The sequence below is a fragment of the Meleagris gallopavo genome, chromosome 13 (assembly GCF_905368555.1).
Source record: "Meleagris gallopavo chromosome 13, MGAL_WU_HG_1.1, whole genome shotgun sequence".
NCBI lineage: Eukaryota > Metazoa > Chordata > Aves > Galliformes > Phasianidae > Meleagris > Meleagris gallopavo.
In genome coordinates this window covers 16,032,520-16,051,263 of record NC_139416.1, presented here as the reverse complement: position 1 = coordinate 16,051,263, position 18,744 = coordinate 16,032,520, and the positions used below count along the sequence as shown (strand labels likewise).

Genomic DNA, 18,744 nt, shown 5'->3' with positions numbered 1-18,744 from the left:
AGACATTTGAACCTAGTCTTCACATCTGGCAAGGAAATAGCCCTGTGACATTCTCCTAACACTCAAGTCACAGCAACACACAGAATGCAGCATGAAGAACACAGCTTCCCATAGGAAATGCTGACTTGAAAGAAAAACAGAAGCAATTTGGCTCAGTGGACATTCTGTTTCACAGCTAGATGTTAATTGCTTTCACTGCATTCATTTCTCAGAGTCCTGTTTATCCTAGTAGAGGCATAAGTCCAATGTTAGGAAACATCTGCTGTTAAGTTCACATCATGAGATTTTGTTGCACTACAATGAATAAAGACAGAACAGCACTGTCATAATCTGAAACTGGCACAAATTGATGGGGAGAAAGCACAGAGACCTAATGGGATCTTTAGATGTATGTGTGTGGGACTAATAAGGAGGAGTAATAACATTATTTTACAGCACAGCTGAAGCAGAGACTGAAAGACTGCGTTCAGTTCTGGTAGCCACACTTGAAAAGGAGATTGAAAAATCACCAAGTGATGAATGAGCTGTGTCTGGTACCTGGGGTTCTGTCTGACTGTTGCATGGCAACAAGAGGTGCATGCTTTCAGCCCAGCTCTGGCTCCCAAAGGAGCTTCCATCAAGGCACTGGATCTAGCAGTTGCAATCTTCCCCCAAACCCTCCTGCATCACCTGGCCTAATTCATAAAGTGCTACATTCAGGCTGGGGAAAAGAGTGACAAATTCTGCAGATAAAGAGATGGGGCCCAAAAAGAGATATTCTAGGGACTGTGCCAAAATAAGACACTGTTTAAGGATGTGTCAGAAAGAGAATATTTAGCTGAATGCAAACTGTGAAATTGAGTTAAACTTTTTAACCTTATAAAACTGGGTTGGACCTTGAGAAACCAAGATGAGATTCTCTGACCAAAGGATGGCAGGAGAACCCAGGCACCAAGAACCTTCTGCAAAATTACTTAGAATAATCTGAGGTCTGATCCGCACAGATCTGTACATATTTTATTAATCATGCTTTATCTCTCTTTTTTGACTAGATAACACAACTTGTGAAAGAATATTCTTTGCCAGTCTTCCCATAATTAAAGAAGATTTTTTTTCTCTTTCAAGCACCTGAAATTGACCGTTTTGATGTGCTTGAAGAAGTACCAGTTTCTCCTTTGAGCTGTTTTTGCTGTGATACATATGTGGCCTCCAAGCCACATTTACAACTTGAGGAAAACTCAGTTTCATGGCTTGGATATTATGCACTTTCTTAAGCACACAACCTTTCCTTCCTGTGGCAGAGCAATAGGAATACAGCTGTATTTTATGTTCCACCCCTGACTCTAAAGCTGCAATAATAAATGTCAGCCACACTGAGACAAGTGATGTGGTTGGTGCCTCATGCCAGCACCCTGAAGACTCCAAGATCCAAAGTCAGATCCCAAAACCTATGGGACTGCCCCCAGACAAAGCAGACTTTACTAAAAAAGTGTTGCTCATGTCCACAAACATACAGTGTCTTTCTGCCCTATTATCTGTTGAAATAGATCCATGTGAGGCCTAAATCCTACTTACAGTTGTTGGAGAGACCACTTTCACATCAGTGAGTTTTGTTGTGGGTTCCTTTCCCGATGCTGATGCACAGACAGTGCCACACTCGTTCCCAACCCAACCTGATCTAAACTGGCCTAATGAGTGCCCCAGCACCATGCGATGAGGATTGTGCCTTCACTTACTCACTACTCCCTTTGGAGTGCAAAGGACAGCTGGGAAGAAAATGATCACATTATCAAAAGCTCTGTTCCTGACAGAGACAAATCTGGAGAGTTTGTTTACATCAGAGGTAGTGACTGAATTTCATTTGACATGTCACAAACATCCAGTCTCTTGGCCACAGCATCGAGTGAATAATTTAGCAGGATGCTGTATGCCAAGCAAACAGGCTGTAAAACAGATCTGTACAAAATGTGGGCTACCAGCTGTACAGCACCATGGCACAGAATAGTATTTACTGCTTATGCACTGTGCTGAATTGCTAACAGCATGGCCCAGAATTAGGAAATTAGGGAAAGAATGACAAACATGGATGAGTACTTTTTTGTAGCCCACACTAAAACTCTTCTTCCAGCACATGGACAATTACAGCAAACACTGCAGGACTGGAGGCAGTGCTTTCAACATCCCTAACATCTGAAGAACAGCCTATATTGGTGCACGGTTTGGGCAGGAAATGAACTTTAATGAGTAATCTGGGAAAGCAAATGAAGACCACAGTTTGCCTAGATGCTACAGTTAGAAAACCTCTTTCCTGTCGTTACACTGAAGAAACAAATGCTGGTTTTATTCATTCCTGAGTGGGTTTGTTTTGCAAAACAACTCAGCACTGACCTGATTCTGAACACTTTGGAATCAAAAGGAATTTATTGCTAGGTTCATTCAGAGTAGGAATTAGCCCTGCTCCAAGATGTGCGATGTTGCAGATTTACATATTCTGCAAAGCTTTTAGGATTGCCCCATTATTCAGAGTGGCTGCAGAGCCATTTCATTGGCCTCATTCCTGCTCTGGCTCCCCTGCTGGCTTCCACTTGTTTTCCATGTGCCACCTTTGTCCATTTGCAAATGATGCCTTTCTCGTGGCTTTGCAGTTAGAATTGGAAGGAAACTTTCCAAATTTTGATGAGCAAAACTTGGCTGTCTACGGTACCTAGCTGTTAATTTGCATCTTCCATGCCAAACTTCTTTCAATACAACAGTGGGCACAAATATCTTTCCAGAGCAGACACTGAGTTACCTATTCTCCACACATGAAGTATTTAAGGTAATTGAACACATCCAGATTTGTTTGTTCGCAGTAATTGGAACAGCAATGAATTTTCTAAGGAATGTTCACAGAAATCCCATCCAGCTCCATTCAGAATTTAAAATTTCAGCTTCTTTTTTTCTTTCTGTCATCATCATCACCCTGAATAATCTGCTCAGCCACACCTGGCACGCAAACACCAGCATGAACAAATAAGAGAGATTCCTTTCACACTTCTGAATAACCTTATACGCAAGGTAAGTCGCTCTGAGCTGAGATGCCCTTGACGTTTTTACATGACCCCACACCAGGACCAAACAGCAAATCCAAAGAGGACACAGCAGAGTTTATAGCTCTTTACAATGGATGTCAGACAACTTAAAGCACAGCAGTTTATGCCCCCACCAAACAACAAAGTTAATACTGAACATAAAACAGTATCAGAAATAATTTAAGGAACAACAATCTCAGTGCCAGGCACTTGCTCATGATTAATGTTTAGCTCTGAGGAATTGATAGGCCCATAAAGGAATTTTAGCACTTATAACATTCTTTGTGGTAATGTGTATTACTTCTAAATGTATCTTTTAAAAGCATTCATTTTGAATTTCTCATAAAAGAGTCCAAACTGAATACTTTCACTTCTTTTCTGCTAGTTCTGGGTGGAAAGTTAACACTCAAAAGGTAGAAAACATCTAAACAAAACTGCTCACCCAGGAAAAGCAGGAAATAAAATAGAAGAGCATTTCATTATTGTGAATAAAGAACTAAAACAAGGAGATAAATCACTGCATGATCTTTGTAGAAAGAAATGAGGACTTTAACAAACAAGCAATACATGGAGGTGTATTAAAACGTGACAACAGCTGTAATTCAGACAAAAATGTAAAATCACTACAGCAGAGAAGTTCAACTAATAGAATGACAAACGTAATGAATGTAGTTAGAAGACACGAGAATAACAGTAACAATTTCTGTCAGAAAACACTCTCAAGCATCTGTGTTCATATACTAGAATTAATGACAATAATGATAAGTCAGGTACAGAAAGGTAAAATATCTTACTGCATAGTTACTGCTGGGATACACTTTGCAGTATCCAAGCCTCAGTAGCTATTTGTAGGATCAGACCCTCAGTCCACATTCTCTTTTGTCACAGAAGTAGACAAGGTTAATTAATAGGATAAAATGTAAAGATATGGGCTTATTTTTAAATGAGATGAAGCACAAAACAACTTAATTGTACTACACTCCTGTGATCCTTCAAGTAATCCCCTGGTTTGATGCATTGGGCTTTGAGTGTAAAGGCTGCCAAGAGTATCCAGTTTTTCTAGTTATAATCTCAATTTAAAACCACAAGTAAGCTACCCTGCTGCACAAGTGTAATTCCACTTCTTCTAGCTCAGAAAAACTACAGCAAAACTACATGGGTTATTTAGCACTTACTGACTATCACTTGCTTAACTTGGGAGTGTGAATGGTAGGGCTGCACACTCAAAGTCAAGTCCAAAACAGTTTGGCTGCATCTTCAAAAACAACAAACAAAACAAATGAATCAGACATTAGTTAGACATCCGCTCCTGAGTGCTCAGATTGTGCATAAAGCACTGAAATGTCTCTTGAAGCATAAGCACATCTCTTTGTGACTAAAAGCAAACTCCTTTCTATGCAGTCTATATATCTGTAAAACAGCCTCATCTGTCTCTGCTCTGATTCACCAGGGAATGCCAGGACTCAAAGCAAAGGTTCCTAGACACAAGCTTCTGGGACCTTGCATTTCCTAGGTTTAGGATGCCAACAGCCACCCAGGAACCTCTGAAAGCAACACTTCAGTGACTTGATAGGAAGAGTGACCTGTACTAAAGGGAAAACTACCTAGAGCTACCACTCACACTACAGCCAGGCCCAACAAAGTGAAACATTTTCACTGGCACTGCTTCTCAAAGAAACTGAACCTCCATTAAGAACTCCTGTGTTTCTGTGCTGCAAATCGACTTCTGTCACAGAAGCTTACAGCCAACACTCCTACTAATTACTTGATTGAAAAATCCAATCACTTACAGTTAATTAGCAGAACAAAACTGTTCCTTGTATCTATGGTATGCTTGTTTTATTCAGGAACCTTAATGAGATGCCCTCTGGAATGCTTATAATTGAAGGTAAAATAGACTTTGAGATTAAAAAAATGAAGGTCTCCAGACACTTAGGTCATAAATGTCAATGTATGTGAGAAGAACACATTTCAGTTTTGTGCATGGTCCATGCTCCAGGTAGTCATGATGAAAGATTCAGTATCTATACATTAACATTTTGCTTTTAAGGTACTGAGCATCAGAAAAATCAGCTGGTATTTGCTATTAAGGGCATGACTGAACCTGAAGTTGGCAGTGAAGGAGAGGGGTAATATAGAGACAGTTATCTATAGAACTTCCCAGAAGAATCCCAGGACTGCAACTCCATGTTAGCAGAATATGGCCCTTTCCCTTTCTCCCATGATGCCTTCCAACACAGAAGTTCTCTTTTAAATTTTCTCAGGGTTGCCATGCACTAAACCAGGCACCAGATCAGGCTGCCCAAGTCCCCATCCAGCCTGGCCTTGAGCATCTGCAGGGATGGGGCACCCACGTGTTCTTCTAGATGTGCGAATTATCTTTGATTTTTTGACTGCCTTCTCCAAACACTGAGATAACAGATGACAGTGTGAAGGTAAAACATATCTTAGCAGCTTCTTTTAAAACTCACATACTGACAGTAAAAGTATCATTCAGTTGACTTTTCTACCAGCAAAATGTCTGTTTTCATATATATACCTGTCCTTTTCCTTACAGAACTATCAGTACCACTAAAGAGAACAAAGTATAATCTTACAATCTCTTCCCTGTTCTTTTATAGGGTGGCTGCTGAGCACAGCTCCTCTTGTCCTGGCCCCAGAGATGCCAGTAAGGACCGTATTAACATTATTATGAAATACAAAGCAGTTATTATTAAGTAACAGATATTGCCACACATTGTCACACTTTGCTTTAAATGAAGCAGAGAAACGAGGAGCAATGAGAGTGAAAGAGTAATATATGAAATTTGATAATACTACTTCTTATCTCCATATCTTACTTTGCTCATTTTCCTCTGCTCCGACCTTCTGCAATGAAATCTGTCTGCTCTTAATGAATCCTGGCTGTTTTTCCTCTTCCCTCACGTGGCCCAGAAGATCTGGAGATGCAGGGAAGCACTCCTTGATCAGTTCTGCTGGTAGGTAACATCCAGCTCATCAGAGACTGAAAAGGCAAGACACGGTAAATTACCAGAGCAGAATAACTACAGCAAAAATGATTTAATTTCTTAGCAGGAGTGAACTTCGTGTAAGAATTACTCAGACTGAAGATATTTATTTTAGTTGCTGAAGAATTGGTCTATGAAGAAAGGTTGAGGGAACTGGACTTGTTTACTTGGAGAAGAGAAGGCTCTGGGGAGACCTCATTGGGGCCTTCCAGTGCTTGGAGGGAGCGGATAAACAGGAGGGAGAAGGGCTGCTTACAAGGGTGGATAGTGATAGCACAAGGAGGAATGGTCTTAAACTGAGACAGGGGAGGTTTAGGTTGGATATTAGGAGGAAGTTTTTCACCCAGAGGGTGGTGAGGCACTGGAACAGGTTGCCCAAGGAGGCTGTGGATGCCCCATCCCTGCAGGCATTCAAGGCCAGGCTGGATGTGGCTCTGGGCAGCCTGGGCTGCTGGTTGGTGACCTGCACATAGCAGGGGATTGGAACTGGGTGAGCATTGTGGGTCTTTTCAACCCAGGCTATTCTATGATTCTACAAGACCAATCTGAAAATAAGCACAGTAAATTGTTTCTGTTTTGCTCCAAATCACTCTTCTATTCCTTCTGCAGCTTCCACACACTGTGCTTTAACTAGTTAAATATTCACAAGTCATGATATTGAACATTTAGCTTTCCCTTCACAGTTCTTTTCGAAAAAGAATTTGTTGTTTAATACGTTTTGACCTCGTGTATAGCTGACAGCCTCTAAAGAGTGCTGTTCCTCTGGAAGTTATAAATGAATTCTATTTGTTATATTTTTCTAATTTCTCCAGAATTTATGCTGTGAGCAACTCAGGCTGCAATGAGATATTAAAATTTCATTCTCAAGATGTCATCGTAAGTCTTTGGCTGGAGTACAAAAAACATAGTTTTGATTTTATGTGCTGAGTACCTTAAGATCCATCAGTTCAGCACACTCACATGAAGGAGTAAGAATGGCTGCAACAGTCTGAGCGCACATCCATTGTACAAACAATACCACCACAATTACCTGACATCATCCAGAAGCCCAAGTAAGAGCTGATGGTCAAAGCAATTAAAGGATTGTTGCAAAAACAACTGTCTTTGCAAAAACTGCCTTAGGGATTTATTTACCCTTTCATTAGCTGCCACCTAATCCCTGTGCTGTGATTATAGGAAAGGAGGTATAACAGCAAATACAAACTTAATTCTGCACAATTAACCACCTAAGTGATTTTTACATTAACTAGCATAAAAAATAAACTGTTAAATTAACAGTTTTTTTTTTTTTTTTCAAGTGGTTGCTTGATTATAATTATATTAAGCATTAACTCTGCATCACCAAAGTAAACAGGAACAAATCTAAAGACGCCAGTGCCAGAAATCTGTCATGTTTTCATGAAGGCAAAGTTCATTTTGAGTTTTTGGGAAAACTGAAAGTGTGCTGCTGCTGTACACAGCCTGACAACGCCTTATTGCTGTACGGGCCAAGCACTCTGCATTGCAATTACAAATCCCTGCATTTAAAATGAGTTTCATTAACAGTTCTTAAATCAATCTTTGTAAACTTCCCTTGACTTTAAGGAACACAACAGGCTCTTTACTAATTCTGATAGTCCTCCTTCTCTGTACAATTTAAATTAAGACTGTGTCAGTAAAAAAACTAGCAAGAGTATCCAGCCTTCCACACCTGTCATTTCAGTAATCTCTGACCATTACTGCGAGGGAATCATTAACCCTACCTCCCCATTTAGCTTTTTCTCTGCATTTAATCTCAAAAAGAAGACAAAAAAAACAAACAAAAACCCTGCCATATTAAAGATAGTCATTGTCTGACTACGTCGTGCAAAGAAACGAATAACAAAAATGTTTTATCCTGCCATGAAAAACAGTTCCAAAACTTGTGTGAGGAATAATGTGCAGCTGCTCAATAATTTAAAACATCATTGGCACAAGGCATCCCTTTGTCAGTTTGACCAGCCTCCTTGCATAACCAGGACTGCTATACCACAACTTTTAAGTGACAAGTTGAAACCACCTTGGAACTCTCCAAACCTAGAGAAAACCATTGGAATTTTTGAGTTAGAAGAGGCACCAGCTGAATCTACAAAGCACCCCATCTGAACTTGCCAGGACCACTACCAGTACAGCCACAGTTACAAGGTGTGGAAACCAACTCAGGAAGGTCTCATTCTCACAGGCAAGCTGTCACAAAAGCATCCACAAGAAAAAAAAGCTGGAGATGAAGCTGACCCATGCTTCTGCTTCTGGAAGAGACATGCTCAAAAGGTGCAGGGGAAGGTATGGCCACAGCAGACACTGCTGTCCCACATCCCTTGGTGGTCTGCAGCAGCTGAAGGACAGCTCAGCCTGAGCCTGCAGCACTGCCTTCTGTGTGACTCACCTCAGCACTTGGGAGCTGAGTTATCTCCTCCTCAGTGTGTACTTACAGATCAGGTATGACAGTCTTTCCAAAGCAAAGAACTCAAACAACGGTCATAGAAACAACTTTTGTAAACACATCGAAGAAACAAATGGGAGTTTCTCTAGCCTTTCTCAGAACTAGAAGCTATATTTACATTTAAACAGACAACATTTCCCCGAAGTGGCACTAAATTCTATTTTTTATTACTACTGCAGTGTTTCAAAAGGTACATTAATAATGCAAATGCCCACATCTCACATTTGTTAGCAGTTATGGGACAAGGCTGAACGTGCCAGCATTCACTGCTTTCACCAGAAATGAGACACTTGGGAATTATCCCCTGCTAATGGGAAACGTTCCTCACTTACAAACGCACCTTCAGTGTTTTACTTCAGTTTGTTCAGATCTTTTCGCAGTACACAAATAAGGAAGATGCGTAAACATCAATTCCCTTCACAGATGACAACTACAGATGCGTGGCTTTGGTCGAAAAGCCCAAAAATTTGCAATAAATGCTGTTCCTGCATCCATCCCCACAGTGAGAATCCAGCGCACGAAGCTCTGCAGTCCCTCAAGGACCACATTACTGCGGTCTGCACCGGGGGAGGCTCAGGTTGGATATTAGAGCGTATTTCTTCTAAACCACGGCTTAGCGGTGCACTTGTAGTCTTACCAGGACGGCTGGCTTTGCCGATCCTGCTTTTCCAACCTGAACGTCTCTGTGGGAAAGAAGCAGCCTCCCCCCCCGCGTGACGCGCCGACTGTTCCCGCCCTGAATGCCGCTCAGGCACTGAGGCCGCGCGGACCGCACTTCCCAGAGTGCCGCGGGAACTCCTCCTCTCGCGAGAGCTCTAGGCCGGAAGTCTCGAGGCGCGGCCGGAAGTGCCGTCGCTGTGGAGCCCGGGGTGCGCCGAGCCGCTGCCGAGGCCATGGCGGAGACCGACCCCAAAACCGTGCAGGACCTCACGGCCGTGGTGAGCGCGGGCGGCTCGAGCGGAGCGCGGCGTCCCTCAGGGCAGGCGCTGGAGGAGCACTTGGCCTCGCCCCGTCCGTGGGCCCTGGTTCTGCCTCTGGGCCCTTCTGCCTGGATCCCATTAGTTATCACTTGCGGAGTGCTGCCCGCCTCGGCGCAGCTCGCCGTTGGTTTCCCCGTGGGGGCAGAGAAGAGGCTTTGCCTGCTTAATGGGAAGCTGCTGCCGCCTGCTCCGGGTTTGTCTGCGCTTTAAAATTGCTCCCTCTGGGTTTCCGTTCTCTTGCGTCTGTGTGTACACGTAAATGTAAGGCGATGGGGAACTGTGCTGTAGGGCTCGTGCTCTGTGGGGTGGAACACTGCAAGAAACGGATCGGTGTGTGTGCTGGTAAGAGAAGGCAAATACTGTGATGATCTCTGTAATGAAAGCAAAACAGGCTTTTTAATTTTTTTCCCTTCCTACTAGGTGCAGACATTGCTTCAGCAAATGCAGGACAAATTTCAAACCATGTCTGACCAAATAATTGGACGAAATATCCTTTTCTAAAGCCAGATGACTGCTGTACACTTTGAATGCTGAAGCAGTTTTGTGTATATTTGTGTATTTGTGGGATTTGTAAGCTACGCTTAAAGCAACCATAAAAGTTTGAGCAGTGCCATAATTGCAACCAAACACAACCAGGAACCTGAGCACTAATCCATTGCAGTCATAGCCCTTAACCAGAGAACTCGATGACATGAGCTGCCGCATAGATGACCTGGAGAAAAACATAGCAGACCTGATGACACAAGCAGGAGTAGAAGAACTGGAAGGAGAGAACAAAGCCCCTGCTACTACTAACAAGAGTTAAGGTGAGACAGTTTGCCTTGCAACAAATGCTCAGGTCGCTTGAAATTACTGACTTTAAAAGAAGAAAAAAAAAAAAAAAGAATTTTTGCTTTGATTTGTGAGATAGGCTGAAATTCCTGTAGAGCACTGCTGTATGTTATAATACAAGAACCTGCATGAAGCTTTCTTACAAGATGAGGGCAATGCGAGATTGCCAAAAATATTCCAGCATAAGCAGGGGCTGTGTGTTACAATATATAAGCAGGAAAATTTTGTTTTGGTTCATACAGAACTTAATTTTTATAATCCCTGGAAAGCAATGGGAAAATGAATACATGATGGTAGATAACGTTTTTTTAAGGGGGTTAAATAAGAGATGTCTCAGCCTCTTACGTCTGAAATTCAGAGGTCATACCTAAAGTACCATGCAGCCTGTTTGAAACAGGCATACTTGCATGTTAAGAGATCTATATTTTGTGTGCTTGGACAAAAAATAAAGGTTATTACGGACTTCCTTGCCTGTCAGCACAGAATCACAGAATCACAGAATTGTAGGGGTTGGAAGGGACCTCTAAAGATCATCGAGACCAACCCCCCTGCCGAAACAGGTTCCCTACACCAGGTCGCACAGGTAGGCGTCCAGGCGAGACTTGAATATCTCCAGAGAAGGAGACTCCACAACCTCCCTGGGCAGCCTGTTCCAGTGCTCCGTCACCTCACCGTGAAGAAGTTCTTACGCACATTCGTGCGAAACTTCCTGTGCTGCAGCTTATGTCCGTTTCCCCTCGTCCTGTCTCCACGTACCACTGAAAAGAGACTGGCCTCACCGCTATGGCCGCCACACCTCAGATATTTATAAACCTGGATCAGGTCCCCTCTCAGTCTTCTTTTCTCAAGGCTAAACAGACCCAGTTCACTTAGCCTTTCTTCATAGGGACCAATTTCCTTCATAGCACCAATTTCCTTAGCTTGAAACTCACAAATGAAAACTTCTGATCAATGTGTTTTTTCTTAAATTCTTCTCAGTCATATTCATGTTATTTTTTTTCCCCCACAGGTTGCCAATAACTTAAGGTGAATGCTGGACGACTTTGTTTTTTTTCTACAAGCCCTTGGAATTCACAGAACAGCTTTTTGCAACTACTGTGTGTAAAAGCATTTTTATATTGTTACAGAGCTTGCATTCTTAATGTATATTGTATAGCTAGGGATAGGTTAGTTTATATTTCGATTTGTGTACTGTAATTTCACCTCTCAAATTCTTGTTATGAGGATCAATTAGTTGTTATTAAAACACAGATCTTACGGATCTCAATTACTGGGTGTATTTTTTTGTGTGTGTGAGGTCACTTTTTTCCCTCATATACTTTTTCTAAACATCTCACTTTTGATAGCTAAGCAGATAGCGACTGCTGACCAGAGGAGATCTTAAGTTGTCCTATGTAACTTTGTGGAGTGAAGCACAAGTTTGAAATCTGGCATTAATATTAGGTCCAAGCATCACTCTCTCGACTAGAGGATGACTGTATTGTTTTCTCCTCATAAATGTAAGTAAGGTGATTTTGGAAACATAAGACATTGAATATCAAAGTCATCTCATGTTGATATTACCTTACCTATGTGTTCCTAGAATGTAAAACAAATATGTGTTTAACAGTAGAGACATCTGTACACAGCAAAGCTACCACTGCCATTCTGAACTGTTAGAGAGACAAAGAATTCTCAATTACAAAAAAATCTCACATGGGATTCTGTTGTTTTTTTTTTTTTTTAACACTGTAAAACTATACTTTGAAACTGACAATGTGTCACTTAGGAGCATCTTGGAACAATAATAATTAAAATATTGATACTTTACAGAGTTGGAATGGGATTGTGGGAACTTCTGTACGTGATCTTTCAGTTTAAGTCACTAATCTGTTGTATAAAACAAAGTTTGCTAAACAAAGCAACAATATATTGAATAACAAAGAAGGAGAGAATCCAGTTAGAATTGTAGAGCCTGGCTACTCTGAGTAACAAACAGCTGGGAGTCTCCAAAGCACTTGTTTAGAAAGCTGTTTGGTTTTATAACCACATCCACATTTATGGGCCTGACATTACTGTATTTTGGCAATGAAAAGTGTTCTTAGAAGTCTGTACTGTGTCACTGTTGTGAAGAAAAATGACCAATGTCGCACATTACTGACAATCATTACAGTCCTACTGCAGCTTGAAATATAAATGTAAGAAAGCACTGGTGGCAGTCAGCAGTTACGTGTGGACCACTTAAGGCTGCTGCCTGAATGCTACTAAATTAGTACCTGTGTGTTATGAAGGCAATATGACAGGTCATTTTTCCAAACTGAGAGGAAATTGTAATAAAAACTCATAGGGCAATTTTGTGAACATAGAAGCTGTATCAACATATCTTGTAATACCAGCCTTAGGCTATTTGTAATATCATGAAAAACCTAATAAATTATGATGTGTTACCAAATAGCCAGGTTATGTATATTAGAGCAAAATCTATCACAAGAGATTGTAATTTACTTACAGAAAGACTTGAGCGCAATCACTGTAGAATACAGACTAGCATATAGGTATATTCTGTATAATAAATGGCTGAGCACAATTCATGCCTTACTAAATCAGCCTTTTAGTTACACTGTAGACCAAATGCATAGGAAATTATCCCAGCTGAAACCACGGTGTGTAAGAAGAAAATCATTCCATATATTCATTTAAGCCAAGCTCTGTGTAGGGCTGTCATTTGAAACCGTGGCTTGCATTTTTTATTTAGTTATCTCTGTATTTAAGTTCATATAACCACTTTCTTTAAAGACAAATTGTCTGCTTTCATCATGGTAACGTATCGTTGTATTTTGTTACTGACATATTTACCTCTTAGTTTATTTTCACAAACGTTTGCTGATTAAATGCGCCCTACTTTGATTTCCTTGCAAAACAGAAAACGCATCTTCCACCGTAGCTTTCAAAACTAGTGCAATTTTGTACAGACTTGTGCAATAATTCATAATCATGCAGACCCCATGCAATGGCTGCTAGACTGCTCTGTCTGTGGATCATTTCTGCTGCCTGCCTGCAAGAGGGGAGGGGGTTTCTGCTCAGATAGGTGCCATCGAGGAGGAGCTGAGGTGGATAAGTTGCTCTCTTAAACTTGTCATTCTCCTCTTCTTACCCTTCCTTAGTAGGCTGGTATCCAAGTAAAAGGATGGTGAATATTTTCTTCAAAAAGGAGCACGAGGTACAGAATCACACAGACAGACAGAGATCTGTGGGTCCAGCACTGATGAGGAAAAGGAAATACAAACTAAGGATGGAGAAGGCAGAATCTCCCTGACTGCTCCTGACCAGGTTTTTCAGGCTCTCCATTATCTCTGCTCTTACCTCTCATTACTTCTCTACATTTTCATTATCACTACCCTTTTCAGCCTCTGCTTTTCTTCAGCGCTGACTTCACTGCTCAATTTCAGTTGTTTCTGGAGAAAGCACCGCTGTTTCCAAGCTATTCCCAGGGAACTACTCAGTATAGGAACACTTCCACAAAAAAATCTGTATTAAGAGCAGCAAAGAGAATCTGACAAAATTTATGAGTGACACCATGCAAACCAAGTTTTGCATAGCATGTGTAGTGGTATTGCTTTCTGTCTGAGAATCCAGAAACAAACTGGAAGCTGTTTCAAATGCACAGAATTGTGCACGCTGGCCTACGGATCTCACACTAGGCAACAGAAATAAATCTGAAACTTCTGTCTCATCTCTTTGCTGTATTGATTCCTATCTTTATAGCAGGAGCGATACTCTCATTACAGACATCCAAAACATAAATCTCAATTTTGAAACACTCAGGCCAACTGATAAGTGATACAGAATTATGGAGACCTTAAGTGGATCTTTAATCTTTGCTCTGAAGACAATGGACAGTAAATAGAAATGCATACAGATAGCTCTTTAGCTCACCCCATCTGGTCTGTGCAGCAAATGAAGCTGGGTGTAGGTCAGAGAGACACTGAGCAATGACACCTGCTGTCTGTGAGAGCTAGTTTCAAAGCTTTTCTTTCCCTGAGTTGGACCCAGGTAGGTTTCCTCAGATTCCTGCTAAGTACTGTGGCCTGTGCTGCTGCCCGATGTAGGACAGAGCTCAGAAGGAATTACTAAGATTACACCTTGCAATTCTTGCAATCTATTGTTGTCAAGGGAGACAAAAAACATAGGTACAAATTCATGTTATCCGGCTCCCTCTAGACTTACTGCCTCAACACTTCAAATAAACAACTTGGTTCCTTTCTGTAGCTGGAATGAGCCACAGGAAATTGATTTGCCTTGAGATTACAGTGGAAATCAGTGAGACAGAGACCTCACCCTCCTTTCTTCCAAACCCCAGGGAAGGGCTCAGAGCGCTCACCGTTTCTATCTAAAGAAGGCTCAAGAAATTCATTCCTTCATATTATAAACACATCTGTCACTGTGATTCCAGAGGCTAGACACATTGCCCATCCCCTAAAATTGCACCTGTCTGCTGTTCTGGAGGTATTCATGGGGAATTCTCTACACTAAGCTCTTTCTTCACTCATTTTATAACTCTAGCAGATAGTGCCTTCTAGTGGGCACACACTCACTAATCAAAGGAACACTACTCAGATTAATTATTTGGTTACCTTTACTCCACAAGTTCAGATGTTAGGACTTTAATGAGCCACATGCTGTTTTGAAATGTGGTTATTACACAAGGCACCGAGGCTTTGTTTACAATTAAGAAAATTAATGGGATACACAAATCCCTTCCTGAGCCTTAAGCCTCGCTGTGCCTGCTGCTTGCAGAGAATTTTTTCTGCCTCCGATGTAAAGGTAATGAAATTAGATCATTAGGAAAATAAGGCGTGGGAATAAAAGCTTTACATCATACAAGCACTCTTGAGATAAGAATTGTTAAACAAATATTGTCTCTCTGAAAATATGTGCATATATTAATAGAAAATGTTCTTTTATATTGCTTTGCTACAGACCCGACTTTATTTATGAAGCTCTGGTAGTTAAATACATTTGTAAATATTCCTTCAGTTTATGAAGCTGCAGCATACACAATCCTTGCTCAAGAGATTAAATCCTATTTGAAATAGCACCCGGAGAATGGGAAGGGATGCAGTTCAGTGTCGAGTCTCAGCCGTGTCCCTGTGACATCCCAAATAGAAGACTTGTGACCCATTTGTGCAAAGCTCTGTTGCAGGTACAAAAAACACCGAAAAATAAGGCTCTGCAGTCTGCTTGATCTTTAGCAAAAGGTATCCCAGCAGAGAATATGTTTTGGCTTGCTGATAACATCCCAACTCAGTCCAATTCCTCCTCCTCTAACAATATAAATTTCACAAGGGATAAAAGTTCTGATTTCCACAGAGCTCTAATAAATATTTCACTTCTTTCTAAGTACCAAATCCTTTTGAAGCACACTAGAGAGGGCTTTCACATCTAAACCTCTGCCACCACACCGGAGGAAAGAAATCACTGAGCCCAGCTGCCTGTATCCTCTGGCACAGAAACGTCAGATTCCTTCAGAGCAACACAGGGAGTTTTCCTGGAAATTGTTTTCACTCACACTTGGAGACACCAGGAGGCCAATGTTACCCAGGTCAGACATTGTGTAGCTTGGGGAAATTAAAGCAATTGTTAACACGGAGACATGCTGTAAGACACAGAGCTGTCTGCTACTATCTATGCATTTAGGACCCAGGTGAGAAGAGTCTGTGATGGAGCAGCTGTCTGAGCTCTGACACACAGCACATCCCTGAGGCAGCTTTGTCTCCTTCCCCAGGGGCTGCCCCACAGCACAGCACCCTTCGTTTCTTTGGCCAACTGCTATAAGCCAGGACAAGGTTTGTGTCCAATTCAGTTACACTGTAAGACAGAATTTCAGCCAAATCCTCTCTTCAAAACATATGATCTTTAAATCGTAGAATTAAAAGCAGTAAAATAATAACACTGCAGTAGGTAAATATCTACAGCTCAGAAAGGCAGGTGTCATTGATCTTTGCAAACATTGATTCTGCAAGGACTGTGCTTGCTTGCGAAGAACCAGAAAGACCACCTTCCAGGCTCATCACCAGCTCTTCAGGAGAAAGGATCTGAAGTTCTTCCTGGCTCTACACAGCAGCAGGTTTTGTCTGAAAATGATTGGTCACCAAAGATAACACAACTGGAGTGTCTGCGTGCCTGTAGGCGTGCTGTGAGACACAAGGGAAGGACCTCAGCCATGGTATTATCTGTTATAAACATTCCTCATTCCAGCTGCTGAAGGAGTGCTTGTCAATGAACATTCATGGGATATAAGGGGAAGAAGAAAACAACAAAGAAAATCTCACCCTTTCTTAGTGAAGCCAGCTCTCCTATTAACACACACACACACACACAAAGAAACATGTTATAAACAGACCAAGCCTTCTTAAAAACTTAATGGGACTGCAAAAGTAAAAATTAATGGCAAGTGTAATCGACATTTGTTAGAAGAGACGTGGCTGAATCTCCAACGAGTCAGGCAAAACATTTAATCAGGTTCCTATCAGAGGGTTACAAATAGATGTGTCATTTAATGAATTCAACAAGTGTAGCATGCAACTGAGAACGAGGTGCATCTTAAAAGACAATTAACCAGGAGTCACTGCTCTGGAAATTCCTCACAAGACTTCTTTTCCAAATTATTGATATTAATTTATTGCATGAAGAGGAACAAAATTGCATTTTTCTACATGTTTCTAATTTTCAAGTTTAGCTCTTGTTTTAATTCCACTTCTAAAACAACAGGCATCCATAAACATTCAGCAGAATCACACACACACAAAAAAGGCAGATGGTGTCTTTTTTTTTTTTAATCTTTCCAATATTTTAAGCCATGATCTGGTTAAAAATACTGACAATTGGCACTGTAAATTATGATTTTCTGCTCTCTAAATAAGCAGGACTGAAAACAAATAAAGTGCAGATTTCCATCTCAGTTTTCACACATTTTTGAACTCGTGAGACGTGCCTCAAATTAACCCACTCTTGCCTCATATTCACGGGAGGGGATCTGCAGAATGCTCAAGCAAATTCAGGTTCATTCAGCTGGACCCCCTAGAGCTCGGGACAGAATTCTGCTTTGGGGTGATGACCATGAGATGGATGGCTGAAGGAGTGGAGCAAGACAGACCAGCCACTTTCATATCTCTGTTTGGAGCCCCATTATACCGTGGTGCTGTTCATCTGAGGCTTAGAACAGATGAAGTGCATCATTCTTTCAAACACTGCGTTCTTATGGTGAGACACAATGAGAAGCAGCATGGAAATTCCTACTGCCTTTATGCAGCTGCATCCTTCCTGTCCCAGCCCGTTTTATGAAATCGCTCTCCACTCTGCTGAAAGCACAGCACAAAATTACTATTTCACACATCACATGAAATTAAAAACAAATTTATTGAACCTGAGGTGTATTTAAAGATCAGGAGGCTTTTCATGCTGTAAGTTATTTTAAAACATCTTTGAAACTACTCCACAGACTGGAGTTAAACAATTAAAATGCATAATCACATTTAAAAAGCGGCACCAAAAATGTAAGTCATTTTGTCACAGAGGCTGCTCCACTATGGTTTGATTATTTAACATTATGCTGTAAAACCAATTTATACCCTATGCCCTTGATCTCTATTTCAATTCCACGATGTTAATATATGCACCATTGCTGTATTAGCTGATAGGGCAGAACAAATACTTTGGGAAAAGCCATGATTGGAATTTGAAATCTCTCTTGGCCACATTTAACACACACCCAAATGCACTCACCTTGCAGGGTCCTACTGTAGATTTCCTCCTCTGAACCCCACATTTTATACCTAGAAAGAATGATTAATCAGCACCAGGTGAATGTGGAGCTCTACAGGGAACATATAGGTGCAGTCACACCTGCACTGAATGCTGAAATCATCTGTCATTGACTACAGCTCTTCAATACGATCCGTCTCCAGGTGGGGAGAGCCAGCAGTCACCACACCCCATGCTGCAGAAGCCTTAGGATCCTGGCAGCTTGGCTGGATTCTCATTTTCCTTATTGTGTTCCCCACAACTCCAGCTTCTCCAGTCTTTTATTCCTTGTGCTGACTTTGTTTTGCTGTGCACAACTCTGCCACAAAGAGATGCTAGAGGGCCTGGCTCAGCCTAATGTTTTGAAGCCACGAACACAGCCCCAAGTTTCATTCATTCATTACCAAAGGAAACAACATGCCAGGTTAACAAGGAGACAGAGCCACTGTTGCAGACAAATTGTTTTGTATTCTGAGCACCGACAAATAAATGAGTGAAATTTGAACTGACAATTATTTGTAGGAATTTAGCTGGCAGGCAATGTTAACACGGGCTACCGTCCCCTATATTACTAATGCTATATTAATTGCATGCATACAGCCAGTAAAGTGATTCATTACCCTTTGTTGTTC

At 41.4% G+C, this 18,744-nt stretch overlaps 1 protein-coding gene and 1 long non-coding RNA gene across 2 annotated transcripts in view; one reads left to right on the top strand and one right to left on the bottom strand.

Moving 5' to 3' along the window:
• LOC116217141 (uncharacterized) overlaps positions 1-9,300 on the bottom strand; it is a 29,903-nt gene extending 20,603 nt beyond the window's left edge. The window contains exons 1-2 of the long non-coding RNA XR_014886240.1: positions 9,157-9,300; positions 5,891-6,054 (exon numbers count right to left, since the gene is read on the bottom strand). This is a non-coding gene — a long non-coding RNA (uncharacterized LOC116217141). The remainder of the gene's footprint in view (positions 1-5,890; positions 6,055-9,156) is intronic.
• Positions 9,301-9,306: 6 nt separating this feature from the next.
• HSBP1 (heat shock factor binding protein 1) lies at positions 9,307-11,597 on the top strand. The gene is made up of 4 exons (XM_010718095.4): positions 9,307-9,457; positions 9,920-9,986; positions 10,183-10,305; positions 11,340-11,597. Exons 1-3 carry the CDS (start codon positions 9,413-9,415, stop codon positions 10,302-10,304), a joined length of 234 nt encoding a protein of 77 aa, XP_010716397.1. The 5' UTR covers positions 9,307-9,412; the 3' UTR covers position 10,305; positions 11,340-11,597.
• The last annotated feature ends 7,147 nt before the right edge of the window (positions 11,598-18,744 follow it).

Bases quoted from the DNA above. Each gene is read 5' to 3' on its own strand.
- HSBP1 (XM_010718095.4), top strand. From the start codon at position 9,413: ATGGCGGAGACCGACCCCAAAACCGTGCAGGACCTCACGGCCGTG. The intron at 9,458-9,919 runs GTGAGCGCGGGC...CCTTCCTACTAG, and splicing joins TGCAGGACCTCACGGCCGTG to GTGCAGACATTGCTTCAGCA. The intron at 9,987-10,182 runs ATATCCTTTTCT...TAACCAGAGAAC, and splicing joins TGACCAAATAATTGGACGAA to TCGATGACATGAGCTGCCGC.